The sequence below is a fragment of the Vitis vinifera genome, chromosome 11 (assembly GCF_030704535.1).
Source record: "Vitis vinifera cultivar Pinot Noir 40024 chromosome 11, ASM3070453v1".
NCBI classification, from domain to species: domain Eukaryota; kingdom Viridiplantae; phylum Streptophyta; class Magnoliopsida; order Vitales; family Vitaceae; genus Vitis; species Vitis vinifera.
The window spans coordinates 19,519,279-19,547,153 of NC_081815.1; the positions used below are offsets into that span (position 1 = coordinate 19,519,279).

Consider the following 27,875-nt stretch of genomic DNA (forward strand, 5'->3'; position numbering starts at 1 on the left):
TTCAACTCAATTTCCATACTTTCATTGGGTCTTGGACTCAATTTAAAGAGTTACATGGACCTTTTGTTAATTTAGGGGTCCATCTACCTCCAAAACATAATTCTCCCAATTAGAAAATAAAGATACTTCAAGTTCAAGGTGAAGGGTACTTTTATAATAACATCTTCAGCTTTGTCGGCTGAGATTTGTGATTTGTATCCCGAGCGGCGTGAACAGTAACCAGCCCTATCTCCATGGATGGAGAAGACAAGAAACCAAGTCTGGAATCACCATTGATTTCTCAAGAAGCTGTGTTTCACTCCAGGAATGGAGCAAAAAGAGAGGAGATCTTGGGTGAAGTGAAGAAACAGTTGAAAATAGCAGGGCCTTTGATGTTAGTCAATGTTCTACTATATAGCTTACAGGTGATTTCAGTAATGTTTGTGGGTCATCTGGGAGAGCTAGCTCTCTCTGGTGCTTGCATGGCCACTTCCTTTGCTTCAGTCACTGGCTTCAGCTTGATGGTAAGTAACATGGGTTCTTCCTTTTTTATTCATTTTCTCACACATTACCCACATTTGATTTAGCTCCTTTTGGGTTGTACCCTTTCAAATATATGTTCTATCTGTTATTTGTTATACTGAGTTCTTCATTGGATTGATGACATAGATCAGAAAATATTTATCTAAACTTAGAGGTTACTATAATATTGTTGGGAATCCATCCTACCTTTGTTTCCACAGCTTATCTCATAGAATGACAACAGTGTCCCTTCAACCTTCTTGATTCAAGGCTCTTGGCTCTTGACCCACTCTAGGCCCACTCTACATTGGACAAAGCAGTGGTAGTATTTAGGAATGGCAATGGGCGAATTTTTTCGGGTACCTGTCCTACCCCGCCCCGTTCCTAATGGGACGGGTATGAGATTTTTTTTTTAAACCCAGGGCGGGTTTGAGTATTGCCCCGATTATATATAAAATTAAATTTAATTTAAATTTTAAAATTAATTTAATTTAAAATTTAATTTTACTATTTTTAATATATAGATAATAATTTAAAAAATTTAATAAAATAAGTTATTAAAAATATAATAATTTTATTATTTATAAAATATATTTATTTTAATGTAATTAAAAATTTTAAAAGTAATTTAAAAAAAAAAAAATGCTAAACGGGATGGGGATGGGAATTGTTTTTAATAAACGGGGCGGGGTTGGGATGGGGGCGACCCGTCCCGAACCCACTCTGTTGCCATTCCTACCATTGCCTCTCCATCCTTCACCTCAACACCATAGGTATGCGATCCCTGGATGTTCTTTCTATTACTTCAGTGAAATCAGCTGGGAGATCTGCTATGGCTTGGGACTCTAGCTGTCTCCAGCGGATTGTGTACATGTTTAAGTCACTTAGTTCCAAGCTTTGAACAAGTAGGTTTAGATAGGATTAATGGAAATTGGGTGTATGGTACAAGACAATGTAGTCATACAGATAGTAATGAGAACCAACAGATGCAAAAATGAGGTCATTTCAATATTCCTATTGTAGTATGAAGACTACAATACACCCTTGGTTTTAAGTATTAATGTATTGCTTGATCAAAATTAACCTTATAAGATTACATTAGTGGAAATGAACAATCCCAGAACACTAGACAGAACAACCATGAGCTATTCCAAACTGGTAGGGCTTACATGTTCAAAGCAAATTATTTTATAGCTATAAATTACCTTTATTATTATAAATTATCAAACCAGATTGAGCATAATTTTTATAGATCTAGTTAGAAAGAAATATTACTTCAATGTCAACTCGATGATATTGCATTCACAGGGACCATTGAGTCATACACTCTATCAGTAGCCTTCTTTGCCTACAAAAGAAAGAGATGAAATAGAGCATTAGTGAATTCAACAAGAAAATTCTCATACATACACAAACATCGATGAAATAACCATACTTCTTTCTCCCAATCGGTGCAAAGAATTATGATTGCAAGAAATAATGCCTGCAGGAAGAGTGAAACTATAATTCCTGTCCAGAATCCCTGTGAACCAAGTAGATATACAAATGGGTTAATTTTTCTTTTTCTTGGAGCATATAAACTAGAACGAAATATGAGAAGTGGGGAGAAAGATTAAAAATAGAGTAAGAGTTACCTTTCCTCCAATATGATAGACGAAAGCTAATAATGCACCAGATGGAATTCCAGCTAGATAATAAGCTCCTAGGTTAACCAAAGCCCCAATTTTTTGCTTGCCACTTCCTCTGACCATGCCTGGCAAATATTATTAGAGTCGTTCAATTGATTAAAGTGTTGATTAACCTTCCTTTAGATGATAGGGTAAGTGTGCTGTCACTACTTATTGATAACAACTTTAGTAAGAAATAAATGCCTAGAGCCAAAAAGTGGGAACTACCAATATATGTTTGTGAATTCAGATCATATTTCATGCAGACAGCGTAGGACTATACTTTAGGAAGATAATTTCTCTATCTAACACTGGGCTATATATATTTTTGATTAATTTTCATCTTTTCATGGATATAGGTTTAGTATAAACAAATTAGTATAGAAATTTCAGTTGTCATGAATAATCAAATTAAAGATTATAAGTACATATTGCAAATTGGCACATACCTGAAAGCACTGATTGAATGCCATCTATAAAGTGGGATCCTGCAAGCAAGAACATCATTTCTCCAACATAGTTCACTACTTTTTCTTCACTACTGTAAGAATAGCCCCAGAAGTTACGTCCTAAGATCAGGGCTGTGGCTACCAAAATGCCTTCTATGGCGACCATGAATAATGCAACATACACGGCTAAAAGTGCTGCTTGTGTTCGTCCAGCCCCTAATTCGTTTGAAACTCTTATACTAAAAAGAAAAATGGAAAGAAGAATGATTCAAGATACATGTTGATTTTCAGGAGCTACAACCATTAAACTAATGACTGAAAAGTACCTTGTTGCGCCACTAATTCCAAGGAATATCATATAAAGTATTGCATATATGTTAAGGCTGTGATGAAATACACATAATCCGTTAGTAATATGTAACTAGTTTTAGTAATCTTTAAGGACTCAAAGGTTATTAAAGGTTTATGCTTATTTCAAGTGCATAAGCATGGGATATGGTACCTGATTGATAGAACTGATGTCTCAAGCTTTGGATTAGGAAGCAGACCAGATAACAATACCATCATTTCGACTGACCAGACTTGCAAGCTGTTCCAAGACACCAGACAAATAAAACTACATGATATCTACGAATATTTCTAATACACACAAAAAATGTGCTATTGAAGTAAAAGGTCACCCAAAGATATTACCATTGCATTATAGCTGAAGGAATAGCTAATTTGAGAAACTTTAGCACATCATGCAATGCCTCCTTTGAAAAACCCGTCCATGTTTTCTTGCAGGAAGGGGAGATCCTGACATAAATCGCTAACAAGAGGACATTAATCCAATAAGAGATGGCATTTGCAAGGGCAGCCCCTTTGTTTCCCAACCCTGATTTGAAAACCAACATCCAACAAGTGAGGGTGTGGAGTAGAGTTGTGAATCCTGTGGTTATCATCATGGGAACTACATTGTTTTGAGCTTGTAAGAATCTAATATGACATTGTAGAAGCGCAAAAGCGAAAATGCTAGGTATCATAAAGTGAGCATAAAGTCCGGCTTCAGCTGATATTTCTGGATCTTGTCCCAATGATGCAAGAATATGGCCTGTATTGTTCCAAATAAAAGCAACAGGAATGCTAACCAATAGAAGCACAACCATGGCTCTTTGCTTGTGTACACCAAGCATATGATATTGTTTTGCTCCAAATGACTGACCACAGAAGGTGTCTAATGCACTTCCCATTCCTACCTATTAAACAAAAGTGAAATTAACGCTAAAAACATCATAAAGAAAATGTTACATAATGTGTCACTCATATAAAAATTAGTTTTTTGTGTTTTTATTTTGTGTGAATATTATTCATCCATGTAGAGAGATTTAATTGATTAAATTTGTTAAAAATGTGGATTGCAATCTTCAAGTAAATTAGTAGTAGGAAATAAATAAATACAAAAGGAGACCAAGTTTCAGCTGAGTCTTCCATTTTAAATATCCTTGTTATCTTCAATTTCTATCCCACGTTTTTGGTTGAAATAACAACCAACAAAAGTTAAATAAAAGCTAGTCATTTTATGTTTCTAACTCTTTCTCTAACTCTCTAAATTGTTTTATTGTTGGATAGCTTTGTATTTGCAGTTTCTCTCCCAAACTCATACTTTCTTTTTCACTCTCTCTCTCTCTCTTTTAAGTATTCTTCTTATCTCTTGTCTCTAGTACTGGCATGCTCCTTGTTCATGGAATCTTGACAAACACATATTATAGCAAAGAGGAGGAATTCTAAGGTTTCTCTTCTTCTTTAAAGACTCGAATCCGTAGCAATGAGTCTAGGGTTTGGTGGAGGAGAGAAGATATAAGTACAAAAGGATTTTTGTAAGGATATAAATTATGAAGTAGGTGGGGCTGTCTCTGTTGCCTTTTCCTTTCAATGCTTCAACCTAAGTATATAGAGAAAGAGAAACAAAAGAAGGCAGAGTTGTTATGGTTTAAGAAGATCATGTAGAATTAAAGTTGTGATCAATGAGCTCAACAACCTAGTTGTTATTTGAGAAGAATAACAAGGAACCTTCACCCTTGAAGCAGAAGATCAAGGATTTTTAGCGTAAATCAGTGGTTGCCGCAAGTAACAAAAGTATAAGTTCTCAACTTTCTTTTATTCCATCATTTATAGGGGAAAATTATGATTTTTGGTGTGTGCAAATGAAAACATTATTTATGTTTTAAGATGTTTGTGATTTTTTTTATAAAAAAAATAGCTTTGAGTCAACCTAAAAATGCAACAACACTAACTCCAAATGAAAATAAATAAATGCATTAGTTAAAATTGTTGAGAAAAATGGATTCAAAAACACTCAAGGAAGTATTGACAAAACTACTTCTCAAGAATTATGAGAGCTTCAAAAGTCAAAGAAGTATGGGACACCCATCAATAGGAGTTCCAAAGAGATGGAAGAGTAATCAGTAATGCTCCAAACTCTATGAAAAGAGCTAGAAAATATGAACATGAGGGAAAATGAAACTTTAAATAAGTCCTCTTTCAAATTCATGGTGTTAGTAAATTAGATGAAGTCATATTGTGAAAAAAAAATTAATGATAGAAGAATTATTGAGAAAATTTTAATTAGCCTACTTGATAAAATTGACCCAATTATGACTATGGTTGAAGAAATAAAAAAAAAAAAAAAAAACCTCGTTTAGCTAAGCTTACATGAGCCATTTTTTAGGTCCTTGAAAACTTATGAGTAGGGACTATTGAGGCCTTTTGAAAAATCGATTGAAAGTGCGATCTAGTGCAAGTTGAGCATTAACTCAAGAAATGTTGAAAACAAACCCACAAGTAATGAAAATAAAAGTGATTCACCTAGGGTTGGTAGAAATGGATGAGAAAGAGAGGAAGAGAAAGAAATGGAAGAGGTAAAGAAAGATTCGATAGTGGAAGTTCCTAAAATGTAATATTTGCAATCTAGGATAGGTAGAAATGGAAGAGGAAGTGGTAGAGGAAGAAATGGAAGAGGTAGACAAATATTCAACGGTCAAAGAAAATTCACTAATTTCGACAATTCACTAACACATTCCAAAAATGTAATATTTGCAAAAATAAAAAAATAGTCATGTTGAAAATGATTGTTTGTTTAAAGGGAAGCCCCAATTCTCTATTATAAATAAAATTTGGGTATGTTAAGAAAAGATTGTTGACTTCCAACAATCAACAAGCAAATTGTGTTGAAGAAAAAAAAGATAAAGAAAATATGTTTTATACTTGTCAAAAAGATATTAAGAAGAGAAATAATATGTGGTTCATTGATAGTGGTTACATAAACCACATGTTTGATAATAAAGATATTTTTCTTGACATAGATAGAACCATTAAATCACAAGTCAAAATGGGTAAAAGGCGATTTGGTGCATGTCAAGGGAAAAGACACATTTAGTATTCAAACTAAAATAGTAACCAAGTACATTTGAAATCTTCTACTTGTTTCAGCTTTGGAGCAAAATTTGTTTTGTGTGGACTAGCTAGTAGAGCATGGATACAAACTTCACTTTGAAGACAATGAGTGTACCATCTATGATAAGGGGCAAAGAAGAAGTGTAGTGACAAAGATAAAAATGGATAAAAAAAATAGCAATGTTCTAATTGTCTTCAAATATGCTTAAAATGTAGCTTTCAGAGTAGAAGATGTTAAGGAAGGTTGGTTTTGCATATAAGATTTGGGTACTTTGAACTTCAATATAAGTTTAAAGTTTCTTTGCAAAAAGAAGATGGTATAAGGATTGCTCAACACCATTGAAGGAAAGAATAAAGTATGTGAAGGTTGTGTTCTTGGATAGCATCATAGTAATTATTTCCCAAGGAAGTTGCATGAAGAGCAAAGGAATTGGATCTAATTCACGTTGATGATTGTGTTCTTATGTGTACAACTTCTCAAGGTAACAACAAATATTTTATACTATTTATTGATGATTTTACAACATTGACTTTGGTGTTCTTAATGAAGAAAAAGTATTTAAATGTTCATTTTCTTAACAAAATTCAATAGTTTTGTTGAAAAACAAAAGGGTTGTTATGTAAAAACCTTGAGAAGTGACAAAGGAAAAGAATGTACTTTATGCCAATTTGAGAAGTTTCATCAAGATGAAGGGGTTGAGATGTAACAGATTGCTGCATATATTCCTCAACAAAATAAAGTAGTTGAAAAGAAAAAAGTCAACTATTATGAAAATGGCTAAAGCAATGCTACATGAGAAAGGGTTACCTAAAATCCTCCAAGATGAAGTTATTAACATTATTGCATGCTTATTAAATAGATGCTCAATAGAAGCATTGTTAAATTGAACTCCAATAACAGGGTGGAAGAAAACCATCTAGGAGACACTTAAGAGTGTTTGGTTGTATATGTTATTCACAAGTACCAAAAGAAAAGAGGAGTAAATTGGATGAAGTAAGTGAAAAATGTATTTGCATATGTTATAGGATGTAAAACCTAAAAACAAACAATTTGATAAGTAGAGATATCATTTTTTATGAAAAAGTTGTTTGGAATTAGGAGAAGGCAAAGTTTAAAAAAGAAAAAAAAAAACAAACAAACGAATAAAAAAACAAAACAAATTTCTTTGACAAAGTCCAACCAAACAAATTTCTTTGACAAAGTCCAACCAATGCCCCATCGAAAATGATAATAGTGGAAGCTCAATTTTATCACCTCAAAACTCCCTAAGATCAGTTCCACTGCCCCCTTCACTGGGTCTCCAACTTCATGCTCTTCATCACTATCCTCAACTCCAAGAAAAATAAGGAGTTTGAGTGACATTTATAAGGGATGCAATTTTTGCATTACTAAACCTCAAAGCTTTGAAAAAGGCAATAGAAGATGAAGATTGAAGGAAGCAATGGAACAAACAATTGATATCATTGAGGAAAATGCATTCTGGCAGCTGGTCATGAAAGGAAAAGGAAAAGGAAAAGAGATGATTGTGGTGAAGTGGATCTATAGGGTGAAAAACCATTTTGATAGTAGGGTTTGAATATTTGCAGCAAGGTTGGTTGCAATTCCATGAAACTTTTGCTCAAGTTGTTTGCCTTGACACTACTAAAGCTATCATTGTTGTGGCTCCTAAAAAAGGTTGGTTACTTTACCAACTTAACATAAAATCTACATTTTTGAATGGAAAGTTGAATGAAAAAATTTATACTGAGCAACCTCAAGACTTTGTTGTTATTGGTAAAGGAAAGAAGGTTTACAAGTTGAAGAAGGCCTTGTACAATTTGAAACAAGTTCTTCATGTCTAGTACAATTAAATTGATAGCTACTTCACCAAAAACGACTTCTATAGAAGCAAGAGTGAACCTAGCTACTCTATGTTTCAAGAGCAAAGGTAGCTCTAAGATTCATACTTATTGTTGTTCTTTCTGTTGTTGGTTTGATTTTTAGTTAAAATGCTGAAAAATGATTGAAAAGTTCAAAAAAGAAATGATGAAAAAAAAAATGAAATGAGCGACATGTGATTGTTGTACTATTTTTTGCATTGGGAATTCAAGTCTATTAAAAAGAAGATTGAGTGTTTATTTGTCAAAAAATGTATGTTGAATATCCTAAAAACATTTGGCATGATTGGTTGTGAACCTCTAAAATGCTCCTTTAGTTGTGAATGAAAAGCTGAAGAAATAAGATGAAAGACAAAATGTGGATAAAACTCATTTCAAAAGCTTGGTTGGAAATGTCTTTGGAGTGTTAAATAATTAACACTTGAAATCTTTCTCAAAGTTTCTATACAGATATAGAAAGAAATAAGCAGAATCTTTGTAAAATAAGTAATAACTCAAAAGCACAAATACACTATTCTTGATACTAGTAGTTATTCATCAATTACCATACCCCAACTCTAATCCAATGATGTTGGATGCTTAAAGTTTTTTAGTAGATAGACCCTTACCTTCATTCCATACCAAAAAGGTAAAGATTGTTCTATCAATTAGGATTAGAACTCCAACCTATAATACGGTGGTCTTAGATCATGCCCTTTCATTATTCTTGATATTAACAGTTATTCATCAATCCAATGAAGTTAGAGAAACACATTTCTTGATTGGGCTTTTTTAAAACACCCGATAACTTTTCTTTTATGTCATATTGAAAAGTAGTAACCAATAAGAAAGTAGCAATTAATGAAAAGAGTTCACTATGACCATGTGAGAGCATCTCTTGATAGCTTTACAATTATATTCTCATTTTTTCTTATCTAAATCTTATTTTTTATATTTAATTGATCAATTTGTTATATTTGAATAATAATAATAATAATAATGTCTATATCCACAGGCAATAATCTATATCCACATGTATGTCCACTTTTTTTTTTTTTTTTAATCTAGAATATCTATATTATAATAATTATTTCCTCTGACATTCTTTTTTTATATATTTTTTCTTATCCAACATTTTTTTTTCTTTTTCTTGTTTTTGTAGCTTCCAATAATTGTTATCTCATAGGTTTTAGTTACTAATTAAGATTAAGATGATTCCTTCTTATAAATAAATAACAGAGAAAGTTGTTACAACATTACACAGAATATATTACTGCTTTGTCCATTGTAGAGGGGTCAAGAGTGGATCAAGAACCAAGAGCCTTGAATCAAGAAGATTTAAGGGACACTGTTGTCATTGTATGAGATAAGAATGGATAAATGAGACAAAATTTCGGTCCATAAAGGAAACTGGACAGAAGCTGTGGGAAAAAAAGTTAGGATGGATTCCCAACAATATTATAGTAACCTCTAAGTTTAGATAAATATTTTCTGATCTATGTCGGCAATCCAATGAAGAACTCAGCCGAATAATTATGCGATGCAACATATATTCGAAAGGGTACAACCCAAAAGTAGCTAAATCAAATGTGGATGGATGTGTGAGATAATGACAAAAAATAAAAAATAAAAAAAATCCATGTTACTTACAATCAAGCTTAAGCCAGTGACTGAAGCAAAGGAAGTGGCCATGGAAGCACCAGAGAGAGCTAGCTCTCCCAGATGACCCACAAACATTACTGAAATCGCCTGTAAGCTATATAGTAGAACATTGACTGACATCAAAGGCCCTGCTAGCTTCAACTGTTTCTTCACTTCACCCAAGATCTCCTCTCTTTTTGCTCCATTCCTGGAGTGAGAGACAGCTTCTTGAGAAATCAATGGTGATTCCAGACTTGGTTTCTGGTCTTCCCCATCCATGGAGATAGGGCTTGTCCCTGTTATCACCACGCGGAATACAAATCACAAATCTCAGCCCACGAAGCTGAAAATATTGTTACAAAACTACCCTCCACCTTGAAGTGTCTTTATTTTTTAATTTTTTTTTTCATAGATACATCTTCATATGGTCCAAATTTCATAGTCCAAGTTTTTCCAATAGCTTCCTAGTAGTTTTCCATTAATTAAAATTTAAAATATGGTTCTCAATCTTATAAGGTGAGAAGTTTACTAAAATTTTTGCAAAAGAAAAAAAGTTTAAATAGAAATTAAAATATATATATATATAATCCATAGTCAAAAAGCTTTCGGTCATCATTATTGAGCCGAAAGTAAGATTCCCTACGAAAAAGTCTAAGTCTAAAGTGTTACAGTAGTTTTACTGTTCATATTTAAAGGACGAGTTACTATTCATGCATGAAAAATTACTATTCACAGCAGACTCTCACACACAATCCGATTCTTTTTTTTCGAACAAGAGATAGGAAAGCAAAAATGTGAAAAGAAGACAAATCAAAATGAAAAGCGTCCATTATCTAATGGATAGGATAGAGATCTTCTAAATCTTTGGACGCAACTTATTTTCATATATTCTATTATTTTATCAGTTAAGAAATTTGGAATGATTTAAATTAGAGATGTTTTTATTTATTATTTATTTAATTTATTTAATATTTAATATAAAGGATTACCTTTTTATTATTAAATATTCATTTTTTTATTTATTATTAAATCAAATTTTGATTATTTAGCTTTACAAGAGCAATCCATTTTGGACGATGGAATATCAAATTAATTCTAAAGGCACCACAGTTTGTCGGGAATAAGTCAAGATTCTGCCTGTGAAGTGAAAGAAGATAACTTACAACCACACAAAACTAGAACCAGTGGGTCCTTAATTGAAAGCAATTTAATTTGTACTATCCGTCACCTTTAATTTTAATATCGGTTGGAGTTTATCACTAGATGCTTGGACTATTACTAAATCATATATTCCTTACTTATCAGAATGCTTTGTTGATTAGAACATCGGCTAGTAGGACCACAAGAAACGGAATATACGATTGGGCATGATTTTTATCGGATAAGCAATATTACTTCAATGTGAACTTTATTATGCTACATTCACAGGGACTATTGAGTCATGATGAACTCTATCAGTAGCCTTCTTTGCCTGCAAAAGAAAGAGGTAAAATAAAGCATTAGTGAATTCAACAACAGAATTCTCAGACACAGACACAGACACAACCATCAGTGAAAAAGAACTATACTTCTCTCTCCCAATTAGTGCAAAAAATTATGATTGCAAGGGATACTGCCTGCATGAACAGTGAAACTATAATTCCTGTCCAGAGCCCCTGTGGACCAAGTAGACATACAAAAGGGTTAACTTTTCTTCTTTCCGGAGAATATAAACTAGACTGGAATATTAAAAGTAGGAGAAAGGCTGAAGGTAGAATAAGAGTCACCTTTCCTCCAATGTGATACACAAAAGCTAATAATGCACCAAATGGAATTCCAACAAGATAATAAGCTCCTAGGTTAATCAAAGCGCCAATCTTTTGCTTGCCACTTCCTCTAACCATGCCTGACAAATATTATCAGAGGAACCCAATTAATTAAAGTGTTGATTAACCTTTCTTTAGAGAACAGGGTAAGTGTGTTATCATTACTTATTCATAACAAATTTAGTAAGAAATAAATGCTTATAGCCAATGAGTGGGAACTGCCAATATATGTTTCTGTGTTAAGATATTTCATGTAGACATGGTAGGACTATACATTAACAAGATAATTTTCATATCTAACACTGGGCTATACATATATGATGAATTTTCATCTTCTCACATAAGTATAGGTTTAGCATAAACAAATTAGTATAGAAATTTCAGCTATCACATGAATGATCAAATTGATAGATTATAAGTACATATTACAAATTGGTACAAACCTGAAAGCACCGTTTGAATACCATCCCAAAAGTGGGATACTGCAACCAACACCATAATTTCTCCAACATATTTCACTACTTTTTCTTCATTACTGTAAGAATAGCCCCAAAATTTATGCCCTGAGATCAGGATTGTAGCTACCAAAACGCCTTCTATAGTGACCATGAATAACACAACATATATTGCTAAACGTGCTGATTGTGGTCGTCCAGCCCCTAATTCGTTTGAAACTCTTACACTGAAGGGGAAAATGAAAAGAAGAATAATTCAAGCAACATATTGCATTTGCAGGAGCTGCAATTATTATACTAAATAAATCGTACCTTATTGCGCCACTAAGTCCAAGGGGTATCATGTAAATTACTGAACTTATGTTAAGGCTGTAACATTAAAATATATATAATCCATTAGTAATATGTAACTTTTTTTTTATTGATCTTTAAGGAGTTTTCATATGTTATTAAAGCTTTAAACTTATTTGAGGTGTACAGGAATGGGATATGGTACCTGATTGATAGAGCTGATGTCTCAAGCTTTGGATTAGGAAGAAGACCAGATAACAACACCATCATTTCAAATGACCAGATTTCCAAGCTGTTTCAAGATACACTAGACAAATGAAACTACAAGATATATATAATATTTAATATAACATTTCGAATACACACAACAATTTTGTTGTTGAAGTGAACCTGGAGATACCATATCATCACAGCCGAAGGAATTGCTAGTCTCAGAAACTTTGGCACATCATGCATTGCTTCCCTTGAAAAACCCATCCAAGTTTTCTTGCAAGAAGGGGAGATCCTGACATAAATCGCTAACAACAAGACATTCATCCAACAAGATATGGCATTTGCAAGTGCAGCCCCTTTGTTTCGAAGCCCTGATTTGAAGACTAGTATCCAACAAGTGAGGATATGGAGTAGAGTTGTGAATCCTGTGGTTATCATCATGGGAACTACATTGTTTTGAGCTTGTAAGAATCTAATATGACATTGTAGAAGCGCAAAAGCGAAAATGCTAGGTATCATAAAGCGAGCATAAAGTCCGGCTTCAGCTGATATTTCTGGATCTTGTCCCAATGATGCAAGAATATAGCCTGTATTGCTCCAAATAAAAGCAACAGGAATGCTAACCAATAGAAGCACAACCATGGCTCTTTGCTTATGTATACCAAGCATATGATATTGTTTTGCTCCAAATGACTGACCGCAGAAGGTATCTAATGCGCTTCCCATTCCTAACTATTAAACAAAAGCAAATTAAATGAAGGCTAATAACTTCAGAAAGAAAAGATGAAGAAAGCATAATAATTTTAACAAAAAGAAGCCCAACAATGAACCATGGGCTTAAACAACAAAGATGAAAATTAAGGGGGAACAACCATAGAATATAAAGAAAGAAGGAATGTTTTACATGCTTGGGAATGTGCCCACTCTCAGGAATAGAACCCAAAAGAATTCACCATCTCCAAGTATTATCATTCCAAATTGTTCAATCCCTGATCTCTCTGGATTGTTTCCAAGAATAGTAAAGGCCATGTTTTTCATGGAAACAAGAGTATGAAAAGACTACCATCAAGTCCTATGATCACTATGCGATTAAAGTACTATTTAGTGGGCTTTCTATCATAAGAGGTTGGTTTAGAAGTGATTTTGGTAACCCCTTTTAGTTTATAACACTTTTATTAATAAAGCTTATATTAAAAGTGCTTTTATAAAAAATCATTTATTTCTTGAGTATAAATTAAAAGAGAATTTTGACTGTGATTTTGGTAATGCCTTATATCATAAAAAAGTGATATTTGAAATAATCACCCATATCATCCAAGAATGATTTTAAGTGATCTTTTAGATTTTTAAAAATGATTTTCAAAAGTTTATCAACTGCCTAAATTTTATAAGAAAATACTTCAAATATTCATAATTGTTTTTAACCCTCTCAGACTCCCTTTTAACCAGGCTCTAAATGCATTCATCAGTAAGAAAAGAATTATAATTTAGGATGTCCTCCGCATATAGCTAAATGGCTTCCCAGCCTCATCAGTGCTGTGTCATCGAAGTAAGTTTCCACACATGGAAAGAATGAGCTGCACAATCCTTGTAAAGCAGGCGCACAACTCAGTCAAAAGAAACAGACAAATTTACTCACAAAGCACAAGTACACTATTCCGGCTCTTGTAGTTTTTACCAACTAGTGTACCCCAATTCTATTCTAATCAGGTTGGACACCCAAGTTTCTTGATTGGGCTTTTCTAGGGCACCCAGTAACTCTCTTAGTGTCTTGCTAATTAAAAAGTAGCAACTACTGAAAAGAGGTCACTGTGACCATATGCTGTATCTCTTGATACCTTTCTTTCTATCTAAACCTCATTTATTTATATATACTTATTCAATTACTCATACACTAATAACAATAAGAACAAAATAATAATAATAATAATAATTAGAGGATGTATTCGGATATTCAAGTGAAAATGAGAATATTGACCTTCACATATGACATGAAATAATCATAGGAAAATTAAACAAGGTAATAGTATATACCCATATTCGTGTCTAGTCGTTCCATTTTTTTTTAATCTAAAACGTCCATATTATCATAATTATATAAGCTAATATTCTCTTCTTTACTTGTTTTTTATCCTTCATTTTTTTTCCCCTCTTATTTTTGCAACCTCTAAGAGTTATTGTCTTTGTCCTATTGTCTTAATGAGTCCAAAGTAAGACCATTTTTTCTTATCTATATATATATATATATAAAACGTAGACACAGAGACACAGTTGTCCGCTACAGCAGAAAGCTCCAGTAATAATTAATACCACATGTAAGGGAGGGTCCACTCTTTTGCAGGCGGCCTCAGCCACCCATCTCAAAGGTGAAAGGACAGCTCCATTTAGCCAAGAGAAGAAGAGCCTTGAATCAAGGGGGGAGAGAGAGAGAATGGTCAGAGGAGGAAAAAAATTGATAAAATTTTGAGTCCAGAAGAAGAAACTGGAAAGAAGACGTGGAAATGGAAAGAAAGGTAGGATGGATTCCCAAAACCTCCAAGTTTGATTAGATGTGTATTTTCTGATCTATGACATCAATGATCCAATGAAGAACTCAGCCTAATAAATATGAAATACTTACAAATACAACATATATTGGAAAGGATGCAATCCAATGTAGCTAAATCAAATGTGGATGGTATAAAGAAAACATGGATGTGTGAGAAAATGAATAAAAAGGGAAGAACCCATGTTACTTACCAGCAAGCTGAAGCCAGTGACTGATGCAAAGGAAGTGGCCATGGAAGCACCAGAGAGAGCTAGCTCTCCCAGATGACCCACAAACATTAGTGAGATCATCTGTAAGCTACATATTAGGAGATTGACTGACATCAAAGGCCCTGCTAGCTTCAACTGTTTCTTCACTTCACCCAAGATCTCCTCTCTTTTTGCTCTATTTCTTGATCCAGGCAGAGCTTCTTGAGACACTTGAATCAATGGTGATTCCAAACATGATTTATGGTCTTCTCTATCCATAGAGGTAGGGGTGACCACTTTTCTCGCCGCTTGGCATACAAATCACAAATGTCGAGCTCACAAAGTTGAAGATATTATTATAGAAGTACCATTCTCCTGGAAGTATCTTTAATTTTTAACTTTTTTTTTTTTTGGATAGACCCATCTTCATATAGTCCAATATTTATGCACCAAGTTTGTACAGAGGTTTCCTAGTATTTTTCCATTAATTAAAATATGAAGAAAATTGAAAAAAATAAAAATAAAGGAAGTTTATAGCATAATTGAAAATAAAAATAAAATAAAATTGATTGATCTCGAGCTGCTCAACAAAAGAAACGCATTTTCGATTATGGAAAAATGAATTTTAAGGAGGAGACCACACTTCATTCTTATTCAAATTCGAAGTAAACAGATCGATGGGTGAAAAGGAGATCATCCCTTTTTCAGGAATCAGTGAAGTGAAAGAAGATGACTTACAACCACACAAAATTAGAATTAATCATTCACCTTCTATGATATTCTAAAATTTCTTGTAGCACCTCAGAAGTCGTTGGAGTTGGAGACTTTTGTCGCATGATTCTTGGACTATTACTAAATCCTACAATGCTTTGTAATATAATATTACAAGTATCTGAAAGACAACCAACAAAGCATACTTGTAATATAATATTATTAGAATTTATTGATTGGGCTTCATCTTCGGACTTTTCTCAATAGTACGATAATTTAAAAAAGTTATGCTTAAATTATTGTAGTAGAAGAAGTTATTACAAATATATGATAGTTTTTGCAACTTAGGAGATAAGAGAGAGGAGAGAGGGTGAACGGATAAATTTTTTTTAAAACCAAAATCATCTTTTCAAATTTCAAAAGACGAATCGTCTTTTCAAAAGACGATTTTAAAAAAATTTCAAAAGGGAAATCGTCTCTTCATGAGACGAGTTCCCATGAAAAAAATATATATTTTTTAAAAAATTCCCAAATAATTAAAAAAAATAAAAATAAAAATAAAAAATTCCTCAAGGGAACTCGTCTCTTGAAAAGACGAGTTCCCATGAAAAAAAATATTTTTTTTAAAAAAAAAATCCCAAATTATTAAAAAGAAAAAAAAAACAATTCCTCAAGGGAATTCGTCTCTTGAAAAAAAATTCCCAAATTAAAAAAAAAAAAAAAAAAAAAACGAGTTCCATGAAAAAAAAAAAAAAAATATATATATATATATATATATATATATATATATATTTAAAAAAATTCCCAAATTATTTTTAAAAATTCCTAAATTAAAAAAACAATTCCTCAAGAGACGAGTTCCCATGAAAAAAAATATATATATTTTTTAAAAAAATTCCTCAAGGGAAGTTGTCTCTTGAAGAGACGAGTTCCCATGAAAAACAAAATTCCCCAATTATAAAAAATAAAAAATAAAAATTCCTCAAGGGAAGTCGTCTCTTGAAGAGACGAGTTCCCATGAAAAAAAAATTCTCCAATTATAAAAAATAAAAATAAAAAATTCATCAAGGGAACTCGTCTCTTCAAGAGATGAGTTCCATGAAAAAAAAAAAAAAAAACAATTCCTCAAGGAACTCGTCTCATGGAAAAAAATTTTTTTTTTTTTAAAAAAAATTCCCAAATTAAAAAAAAAATTCTCAATAGACGAGTTCTATGAAAATATATATATATATATATATTTTTTTAAAATTCCCAAATTATTAAAAAAAAAAAAACAATTCCTCAAGGGAACTCGTCTCTTGAAGAGACGAGTTCCCATGGAAATTTTTTTTTTTTAAATTCCCAAATTATTATTAAAAAAAAAGAAAAAAAAAACAAAAGACGAGTTCTATGAATATATATATATATATATATATATATATATATATATATATATATATATATATATATATATATATATATATATATATATATATATATTTAAAAATTCCAAAATTATTAAAAAAAAAAAACAATTCCTCAAAAGAACTCATCTCTTCAAGAGACAAGTTCTCATGGAAAAAAAATTTTATTTTTTTTTAAATTCCCAAATTATTATTAAAAAAAAAAAAACAAGAGACGAGTTCTATGAAAATATATATATATATATATATATATATATATATATATATATATATATATATATATATATATATATATATATATATAGATATATATATTTAAAAATTCTCAAATTATTAAAAAAAAAACAATTCCTCAAGGGAACTCGTCTCTTCAAAAGACGAGTTCCTATGGAAAAAACAAATTTTAAAAAAAAAAAATTCCCAAATTATTATTTAAAAAAAAAAATTCCTCAAGGGAACTCTCTCTTCAAGAGACGAGTTCCCATGAAAAAAATATATATATTTTTTTAACAAAATTCCCAAATTAAAAAAAAAAAAAAAACAATTCCTCAAGAGACGAGTTCCCATGAAAAAAAATATATATTTTTTTAAAAATTCCCAAATTAAAAAAAAAAAAAAAACAATTCCTCAAGAGAACTCGTCTTTTCAAAATATATATATATATATATATATATATATATATATATATATATATATATATATATATATTTTAAAATTCCCAAATTAAAAAAAATAAATAAAAAAAATTCTTTAAGGGAACTCGTCTCTTTAAAAAAATATATTTTTTTCTTTATAGCGTCAACCTTATGCACCATCATAATATTGAGGTTGTCTTTATAGCGTTAATATTTTTCATTGTTAAAAAGGGAAATCAATTATGTCTTTACAAAGATGTTAATATCCACATTTTCTAAGTATATTTTTTAAAAATATACATTTTATTATTTTATTATAATATTTTAATTCATGTTTTATTAAAAAAATATTTATTTTTAATTTTATTTGTAATTACAAACTATTTTTATTTTTAACAAGATTTAAATTAAATTTAATTGGTATTATATAAATTCAATTTACAATATTTTTACACAATCAAAGTAGAAAAATTATTTTTAAAACCAACTTATCTAACCAAGTTTCTTATTTTTTATTTTTTAAAAACAGTTTCTAATAATAAATTTTCTTGACACCTTTACTTTTATGAAACACAAGTTCTTCAACTTTAAAGGAAATTTTAAAAACAAGTGTAGAAAATATAGTCAAATGAATCCTTATTTTTAGAACAAATTCTCAAAAAAAAAAATGTGCTAAACATTATGTTTTATAAGTTAGAAAATTATTTTCTGTTATAAAGAAACATAAAATTGTTTTCAAATATCTAAACGAGAAACTAAATTAAAAATGTTGATTCAAGATATTCTCGAACAGAAATTTAATTATATATATATATTACTACGAAGACAATTGCCACCAAAATCTCCCTTTTTTTTATTTTATACAAATTAGAAGATCAAAGTCCATATATTTATTTATATATATTACATTATCCCTGCTTCTACTTGAACTTGACACCAATAATTGAGCCACTAGTTGGCAGCTACATGTGAGACTACCTCTAATAAAGTACTGAAATTTTTAGTTGAGCTTCCATTTGATTCAACAGCCTCTGTAGCGAGCTCTTTTAGGACTCCAATCTTCTCTCTCATTTTCTTCCCTTCATGCGCCAAAATAAGTTCCAAGTCTCTCGTTAATCCACTTTTTGTGAAGACCCCACCCTTAACTCCCACGCCAATCCCCCATACGTCCTGTACCATTCGCCTGTTCAGATTTTGATCTCCAAAAAATGGTCTGCAGATCATAGGCACTCCACATACGATGCTCTCTGTCACTGAGTTCCAACCGCAGTGCGTTACAAACACTCCAACTGAGGCATGTCCCAAGACCTGCAACTGGGGAGCCCATGGTACCACTTTTCCATTTTGGCTTGTCCTCTCTAGAAACCCTTTTGGTAAATTGTCCTTTGAATTGTCCCTAAGAGACCAAAGAAATGGTACCCCAGTCGATTCCAAGGCTTCTGCCAGTGCTACTAGCTCATGGGGCGGTGGCGTGATTATGGTTCCGAAGCTAATATATGCTACTGATGCTGCTTTCTGCCTGTCCAACCATAACAGGCAGCTGTTGGAGTCAGGAGCCAGTGGCGGTGGCGATGATAGGGTGAAAGGACCAACATTGACAAACTTTTTGAACTTCGACTTGAGATTGTTCACGACAGTTGGCTCCATCTCTTCAAAGGAGTTTATGACGACAGCAGCTGCCCGTGGCAGAGTGAGCCCCATTTTGTGTAGCATCTGCGAAAAGGGCGAATCTAAGCTCCCAGAAACTATTTCTTCTGGTAAGTCTACAGCATGAATTGATGACAATCCTGGAATGAAGTCCAGGGTTTGGACTTCATGCCCTTCAATACCTGCATTTGCATTGATTAAGCAGAAGAATGGTGAATGAAAATGCTGTTTTAAAAACCATATGAGCCTTTGGAATACTGGTTTATTCATTAATGTATTTAGAATTCAGATTCCTCTCTTCCACTATAATTTCCCTCCATTAGTATTAAACTCGCCCAATATAAATATACAACTTTGTTCATGAGAAAAAAATGCCCAACTCATTTTTTCAGGATTAACAACTTATTTCTCCATTTCATAAATTAGTACCTTTTTTTTTTGTCTGAATTGCCTCTCACGTGTATATATACAATAACATTGGTAGAGCTTGGTGAACCAAATGGAAGATCATGATGCGACATATGTGATGAAGTTAAAATTATGAGATTTTACCACCACTAACCGCATTGGGAGTGCGGGCGCCCAACCCCTCTGCTACCATCACTCCATCTCTAATCCATTGAAATGTGGGGGGTTTGCATGCCTTTATGATGGACCTGCTTGATTTATTACTTCCCCCCACCCCCCTATATATATTCGCATTTCTCCCATCTTATACCAATTTTTGACATAGTGAATTTTCTTCTCCTTTAGTCATGGTTTTTCCTATTTATCTCCCGTTGTTTCATAACAGATATGAATATAATAATGTGTATTGTAAGTTATATATTTTCTTTTGTCCGAGTATGTGTATATATATATATATATATACCAAGACTTTTTTTTTTTTTTTTTTTATCATTTTTCTACAAGCCCACAATTGAAAACACACTCACTTGATGAATGAAAAAGAGAAACTCAAGCAAATTAAAGGAGATTTAAGGTTTCATCTGGCTTACCATTTGCTCCTAATACCATTTTGCGGATATCATCAGTGTAAACATGAACAGCAAGGGACACAGGCCCAGACGTCCAAAGTGGCACCCACGGAATGCACCTATCCTCCGCCATCTCCCCCGCAAACCACAGAAACGCATCCGTCAACAAGCAGCTAATCCTCATCCCACTCTCCCCCTCCGCCACCTCCACTACCTCCCTAAAGTTCCCCGGCGTCACCTTCAAGAACAACTCAATACCCTCCTGGGGATTCCCGGACAGCACATGCCCCTCCGGCATGCCGTCCGCAACGTTATACGCCTTGATGTTGTCATCCACATCGTCTTTAGGCCCCGAGAAGATCAACCCATTGGACTTCGCTGTGTTGAAAAATGAAAATCTCGCCCTCGGCACGGCCCTCGCCAGCCTCCTTACCAGACTGAGCAGAGGCGCGGCGTGGGTGGCGAACGGGAAAGCGAAGACCGCTACATGTTGGCTCATGCTGGTCAAGGAAGCAAACTTCTGTAAATGTAAATGCTTAGATGTTACTGTTTTTCCGTTGTGGACGACGATGGCGATGATCCGAGTCCAAAGACGAGATGATTGGACAATGGACAATTTCAAAGATGATACGTACCCGCAGTTTGAAAAGGTAGTATAAGGCTGTGGCCATGAATCATCCACGCTTTTGCAATAATTTTTCTTTACCATCGTTGACTTTTCAATCCTAGAATTTGGCATTACTAGAGGATTATTGATAGATCTTCATTCAAATGATTGGAACATGTGAGTTTGACTGGACCAATTGGATCGGGGAAGTCTTCATTGAAATTAATACGCCATAATTTTATAACATGGATCACTAATTGATTAATTTTTTTCTGTTTAACTCTCGAAATTTCATACATTTAATTTCATTACGTTTGCTATTTTAAATGATCATATATACTGATGAGGAAAGAAGAATAATCTCCTAGGTTATGAAATTGATTTTTTTTTATTTCTCCTAAGAAATGGATTTTTTTAACTATAAAAGAAATGATTTTTCAATGTAAATTATTAGAAATTAAAAATTTATTAGTAACAAAAAAAAAAATTATGGTAACACATTTGAATACAAAATTATTGAAATATAACTTAATTACACCCATGAACTTTCTTATAACTTGTTTACAAAAAAAAAAAAAAATATGTGATGGATTATGCAATTTCTTTCACCATAATTTTTTTTTAACAAAAAGTAAAATATATCTGTTAGGAAGAAAAAATAATGAAAATAAACTCAAAGAGCAAAAGTTTGTAAAAATAAATAAATCAATAAAAATAAAATAAAATAACCTTGTTTGACCTGCTAAATTCATGAAATTCATAATATGGAATTAAATTAAACATGAATTTTCTTTAGCATGACATTTTTATCTCTTCTACTTAAAAAAAAAATGTTTTTTATTCGACCAATTAATTATGGTACACCATAAAGTAAAGAATCCTTCAACAAAGAATACTTTGTTGTATGCCCCACACCAAAAGCGTTTTAATTCAACTTTTTGTTGGATATGTACGAGTACTAAGATCTATTTACTTCTTGAATTGATCATGGCATTGTTATAAAATTGATATAGGTCCCTATTAAAAGGGATCCCGCATATGTGAGTTGGTTTTCCATGTCTTATGATATTAAAAGTATGTTTAGGAGTGATTTTAAAAAGTATTTATAATATTTTTTAATATTTAAATGATAAAAAATTTAAAATATTAAAAATATTAAAAGAATTTCCTAAAATCACTATCAAACATACTCTAAAACCTTTTTTATTTATTCCACTACAAAAGGACTTTGTAATCAAAGAGTTTATGGGTAAGTTTGTTTTTTTTTTTCCCTTATACTTATTTTTAAAAATTGCTTTTATGTATTTTTTTTCTAATACTTATTTAAAAAAATTATTAAATTAAAGAAAAAAATGAGTATTTTATAAAAATATAAGTGTTTGATAAGTTTCTTAAAAAATATAATTTAAAAAAAATATATATATTTGGATAGGTTGCTTTTAAAAACATTGTAAATTTAATTTATATAAATATTGATTAATTTTATTTAAGTCTCAAAAAGGAAACTAGCACATCTTTTGAGTCACGAGAGGGGTAAAAGGAACGTGGATGTGGCAGAGAGGAAGGTCTTCGCTGGCAGTAGTGGTGGGATTCTCTTTAGCACGGGCCTCCCAGAAGGGTATGCAATCATGGGGATTAGTTGAGAGCAAGGCTGTATCTGTTCCTGTTCAAAATGGTGAACAAAAGGGCCTTAAGCCATGTGCTGCCAGATTTTGGATAAGTGGCTGAGAGGATATCAGTGGGTCGTACCTTGAAGCAGCGTTGTTGGGCTAGTATGCCAATAATTCTTTGAACCTTTGGTTGGTGTTCACCTTCTCCTGGGGAACAAAGCTCCCTCTTCTTCGTAGTTGGGTTATGGTGAGAGATATGAGTTATGAATGATTTGGAGTACAAGCCTGCGTTTTATTCTCCTTTTCTGTTGATTTATTTCATTTTTCTAGTGGCGATCACCGAGCTCTTTGCAGAACTTGAATTTGAGTTCCAACGTGAGATTGACTGGCTGTGTTATCCTCTATCCAAATAATTTATTTTGTTGTATTCTTTGATTGAGATTTAGAATCAATATGCCAGGGAACTGTTCCTTACTGAGTCACCAATGGGCATCCACTTGGAGTCCACTACATACATTTATTCATCCGTCACTGCTATTGTGGTACCCAATTGCAACTTATCAATATTTAAATTATTGAATTTCCATTTTTCATCTTTTTATGTACAAGGATATAACGGTTTTTATCATGAAAATATTGGTAATTGAATTTTACGGTTGTATCTAAAAATATCAATCAAAATATTGAGGGAGATGAGAAAAACTCTAACAAATAATAATACATATTTTCAAGTTATTTTATTAAAAGAAAACAATATATAAATTGAAAATAGTGGTTGGAACTTTTATTAAGAATGGGAAGAATTTATCAAGGAAGAGATAATTAATAGTTTTAAAAAAGGAGAAATAATTAATAACTTTGAAAAGGGGAGGTAATGATTTTAAGAAGGCTAAGAATTTTATATGGGGGAAATTTTTTTCACTATTTTTCTTGCTTTATAATGTTCAATGCATTAAGTGTAGCTTCTTCCTGCCTTGTTTTACATTTTTATTATATTTTATTCCATATAATGCTTTATTTATGGAAAAGTTATTTTTGTGTAAAAATATAGGATTGAGAGATGTATGCGTTATCTTCCATGAAATCTTTTTTAGATGAGCATACTTGAGGGTTAAGTAAACTTTATTATAACAGTTTTGATGGGTTTATGTAACAATGTTATAGTATGTAACTCATATTTGAACGAAAAGACATATAGAGAAAATGGGGCAAAATGTCGGAGCGAATAAATACCCTTTTATGTAACCCTAATTTTAACATAATGATATCATATTTCCCTGTTTTCGTCGACGTAAGCAATTAGCCGAACCACGTTAAATCTTCGTGTTCTTTTTTCTCCTTTTTTTTTCTATTTTTTTCACCATTAATCGTTACACGGATTCCAACAAACAATATTTTGTTATAAAATTATAAAAGAAAGATTGTTAGGACAATGAGTCTACGTTGATGTTGAAAATTTTGTTTTAATTATTTTTTAGATTATTAAACTTTTATCTAATAAGGTAGGGTTGAATTGTAAATTTTAATTGAGTTAAAATATTTTAATTATTTAGAAAAAAAATAAATTGAGAAGTTAAAAAAAAAATCAAATAATAAAAATAATTTAGAAATGAATTTTAAATTAAGGATTTTAAATTAAAAATTTTAAATGAATTTTTTTTTTCAAATTTTTTAATTTAAAATATGAAATCTAATAACTTGCTTGATTGGGAAAAACCAATAGAATTGAAATCAATTTAGAAATCATATTTTATAAAAATACAATTTAAAAACTTAATGGTTTTAAAAAGATTTGGTGAGATTTTGCTATCATCCAAATGTAATCATATACTTTAATGTTCTGGTTTTAAATTCAGTACTATTATATATATCAGCTTGCGAAATAAAATGAAGTTATTTCAACACATAAACCATTACATGTTAAGGGGAAACACCCCACTCATCAACTCACTTACACATTGAGAATCAACTACAATAAACGTTCCAAAAAAAATCCACTACTAATAAGGCATTAAACACATGATCACATGTCTTATCAGAAATACAAATCAGAGTTTCACCCAAGTACCCTCGAACTTCTCCTTGGTGATTCGATCTAAACACTCCACCATCTCAGTAGTTAAATGATTCTTCCAATCTCCAGCCTTACCTCTTCTAAAATATACATCATTTGCACGCACACAGGTTGGGGAAGCAGCCGGTGTTCCAATCTTATTCACCTCCAAATTGCTCAAGTTCTCAAAACTGCACAACTTTATCATTTTGTGTACCACGCCTTCTTGGTCATCCTCCAAAGAGAAAGGCTGCCCCATGAATTCGGCTAGTGTCTTGACATGGACAATAGGCTCAGTCTGCAGGTCCTCATATCTCAACAATAGCACCCTATGAGGCCATTCTAATCTTGCTTTCCAGTACCCTAAAACATGAACCCAGTATGGTCCATGTCCCGAAAACCCGTTAGCAAAATGCTCAAATGCCACCTCTTAGGAAAAGGGTGGCAATTCCTTGGGTCTCACCTTACTCGCAAATTTCCACAAGGAAACTGGAACATCTTTTGGATTGCGATACACGTAAACAGTTTTGCAACCTGAAGCTAATATGAAGCCTGGTAATGAAGTAAAAGAAATATGGGTGTGACAGATCTGAGGAAGGTCTTGGTTGAAACTTTTATGGTTCTAACCAGCATCGGCCTCCAAGAAGGTATGCAGTCATGAGGACTAGTTGAGAGCAAGGGGTGGGAATCATAATTGTATCTGTCTCTGTTCAAGATAGCGAACACAAGGGCCTTAAGCCATGTGGTGCCAGATTTTGGACTAGTGCTCAAGAGGATATTAGTGGGTCGTACCTTGAAGCATCTTTGATGAGCTAATATGACTTCTGAGAGTCGTTCGTCCCAGTATCAAAATCTTTGGTAATGGTACAAATGCTCGGTGATCCAACATTTCTCTCTGGGTAGGGTTGATATGAATTCTTTCAACTTTTCCTTGCTGCTCACCTTCTCATCATCTTCTCCGTAGCTGCTTCGTGAGCACGAATCTTCCTCTTCTCCATAACTGATTTTTGGGGAGAAATCTGTTCAAATTGATAAATGATAGTTTTTTCATTCATATTTTCATTCGTTCATGTACAGAGTATATATAGAGGGTATCGCCATTCTAAGAATGGGAAAGAATGATACAAAGAAAGAATGACATAAGGAAATAACAATTAATATCCTAATATCTCAACTTTCCTAATATCTCAATATTCCTAATATCTCAATATTCATAATATCTCAACTTTCCTAATATCTAAACATTTCTAATATCTCAACACTAAATAATATAAGGAAATAATGATATAAGGAAAGCATTCTTAATATCTCAACACTCCCCCTCAAGTTGGTGCATAGATGTCACATATGCCCAACTTGTCTAAAAATTTTGAGAACACTTGACTTGAGACAGCTTTGGTAAGGATATCGGCCAATTGATCTTCTGATCGAATCTTAGGCAATTCCACAATCTTATCATTCAACTTTTCCTTAATGAAGAATCTATCCACCTCGACATGCTTTGTACGATCATGTTGTACTGGATTATGAGCAATGTCACACGCTGCTTTATTGTCACAAAACAATCGGATTGGTTGCCTAGATAGGTAACCTAAATCCTGTAAGAGGAGTCTTAGTCATAATGCCTCACAAAGTCCTAGAGTCATACCTCTAAATTCCGCTTCTACACTTGAACGAGCGATAACATTTTGCTTCTTTCTTTTCCATGTTACAAGATTACCACCTACAAAGGTAAAGTAACCAGATGTAGATCGCCTATCATCCACTGCACTGGCCCAATTAGCATCAATATATACTTCTATACTTTGATGATCAACATTTTTAGCGAATAAAATTCCCTTCCCAGGAGCATTCTTCAAATACCTCAAAATACGCATGACTGCATTCATATGTTGCTCTCCAGGATTATGCATGTATTGACTCACTACACTCAATGCATAAGCAAGATCTGGTCTTGTATGAGCTAAGTACATTAATCTCCCCACAAGTCTCTGGTATCTTCCCTTATCGGTTGATACTTGATTAGGCTCAACACACAATTTCAGACCTTCTTCTATTGGTGTATTAACAGGTTGACATCCCGACATTCCAGTCTCCTGTAAAAGATCTAAGACATACTTTCTTTGAGATAGAAAAATTCCTTCACTTGATCGAGAAACTTCAATCCTAAGAAAGTATTTTAGAGGACCTAGATCTTTCATTTCGAATTCTCTAGATAGATAATTTTGCAGAGCTTTTCTTTATTCAGGATCATTTCCTGTAACTACCATGTCATCCACATATACGATGAGTGTCGTAATCTTACCATGTTGCTTTTTCAGGAACAAAGTGTGATCTGAATTACTTTGACGATAGCCAAAAGCTCTCATTGACTTTGTGAACCTTCCAAACCATGCTCTCGGGGATTGCTTCAACACATACAATGACTTCTTCAATTTACACACCTTTTAACATTGCTTTTCTGACACCATGCATCCTGGTGGAAGATCCATATATACTTCTTCAGATAACTCGCCATGCAGAAAGGCATTTTTCACATCAAATTGTTGTAATGGCCAATCTAGGTTTGCAGCTAAAGATAGTAATACTCGAACTGTGTTGATCTTAGCTACAGGTGCAAATGTCTTTGTGCAGTCAATTCCATAAGTTTGAGTGTACCCTTTTGCTACCAGTCTTGCTTTAAATCGTTCAATACTACCATCTGCCTTGTACTTCACAGTATAGATCCAACGACACCCAACTGGCTTCTTTCCTAGTGGACATTCTACGAGTTCCCATGTTTCATTCTTCTACAATGATTTCATCTCTTCATTCATGGCTGCTTTCCACCTTGGATCAACTAAGGCTTCCTGCACACTGTTAAGAATAGCTATAGTAGATAATTGATTTACAAATGACTTGTTTGATTCAGACAAATGATGGTTAGACACATAGTTGCTCATAGGATATTTGACTTTGGTAGACAATTCAGGTTCATATGTGGGTTTAGGAATACCTCTATTATGACGGTGTGGTAACCGTTTCATGAATGGATCAGGTTCCAAATTAAGAACACCCTCAACATACGACGATTGGTTTGGTATTTCAGTGAAGACATCTTCGGACCCAAATTGTTGACCACTCATATCCAACTCACCCATTTCCTGGTTCACTAGTTCAGATTGTCCAGATTTATCTTCCTC

At 32.7% G+C, this 27,875-nt stretch overlaps 5 protein-coding genes across 6 annotated transcripts; 1 reads left to right on the forward strand and 4 right to left on the reverse strand.

The window, feature by feature from the left end:
- The first annotated feature begins 89 nt into the window (after nucleotides 1-89).
- Nucleotides 90-3,682, forward strand: LOC104880781 (protein DETOXIFICATION 16). 2 transcript variants are annotated; one of them, XM_059740546.1, is made up of 3 exons: nucleotides 90-371; nucleotides 417-503; nucleotides 3,404-3,682. In XM_059740546.1, exons 1-3 carry the CDS (start codon nucleotides 234-236, stop codon nucleotides 3,422-3,424), a joined length of 246 nt encoding a protein of 81 aa, XP_059596529.1. In that variant the 5' UTR covers nucleotides 90-233; the 3' UTR covers nucleotides 3,425-3,682. The 2 variants fall into 2 exon arrangements, with proteins under 2 accessions (XP_059596529.1, XP_010656813.1); XM_010658511.3 differs by having other exon boundaries at nucleotides 91-503.
- Nucleotides 1,489-10,204, reverse strand: LOC100242781 (protein DETOXIFICATION 16). The gene is made up of 8 exons (XM_002276427.5): nucleotides 9,560-10,204; nucleotides 3,311-3,855; nucleotides 3,120-3,206; nucleotides 2,944-3,000; nucleotides 2,618-2,856; nucleotides 2,136-2,254; nucleotides 1,937-2,023; nucleotides 1,489-1,849 (listed from the first exon to the last, which is right to left on the reverse strand). The coding sequence occupies exons 1-8, from the start codon at nucleotides 9,827-9,829 to the stop codon at nucleotides 1,784-1,786; spliced, it is 1,470 nt and encodes a 489-aa protein (XP_002276463.1). The 5' UTR covers nucleotides 9,830-10,204; the 3' UTR covers nucleotides 1,489-1,783.
- Nucleotides 10,205-10,722: 518 nt separating this feature from the next.
- On the reverse strand, nucleotides 10,723-15,440 carry LOC100263305 (protein DETOXIFICATION 16). Its single transcript, XM_002270869.4, has 8 exons — nucleotides 15,054-15,440; nucleotides 12,502-13,046; nucleotides 12,307-12,393; nucleotides 12,123-12,179; nucleotides 11,799-12,037; nucleotides 11,317-11,435; nucleotides 11,119-11,205; nucleotides 10,723-11,021 (listed from the first exon to the last, which is right to left on the reverse strand). Exons 1-8 carry the CDS (start codon nucleotides 15,327-15,329, stop codon nucleotides 10,962-10,964), a joined length of 1,470 nt encoding a protein of 489 aa, XP_002270905.1. The 5' UTR covers nucleotides 15,330-15,440; the 3' UTR covers nucleotides 10,723-10,961.
- A 3,139-nt stretch (nucleotides 15,441-18,579) lies between these two features.
- Nucleotides 18,580-21,147, reverse strand: LOC100258170 (anthocyanidin 3-O-glucosyltransferase 7). Its single transcript, XM_002270911.4, has 2 exons — nucleotides 20,445-21,147; nucleotides 18,580-19,628 (listed from the first exon to the last, which is right to left on the reverse strand). The coding sequence occupies exons 1-2, from the start codon at nucleotides 21,130-21,132 to the stop codon at nucleotides 18,751-18,753; spliced, it is 1,566 nt and encodes a 521-aa protein (XP_002270947.3). The 5' UTR covers nucleotides 21,133-21,147; the 3' UTR covers nucleotides 18,580-18,750.
- A 3,541-nt stretch (nucleotides 21,148-24,688) lies between these two features.
- LOC100253036 (cytosolic sulfotransferase 18-like) lies at nucleotides 24,689-25,582 on the reverse strand. Its single transcript, XM_019222955.2, has 3 exons — nucleotides 25,486-25,582; nucleotides 25,162-25,245; nucleotides 24,689-25,056 (listed from the first exon to the last, which is right to left on the reverse strand). Exons 1-3 carry the CDS (start codon nucleotides 25,580-25,582, stop codon nucleotides 24,689-24,691), a joined length of 549 nt encoding a protein of 182 aa, XP_019078500.2.
- Between the last annotated feature and the right edge of the window lie 2,293 nt (nucleotides 25,583-27,875).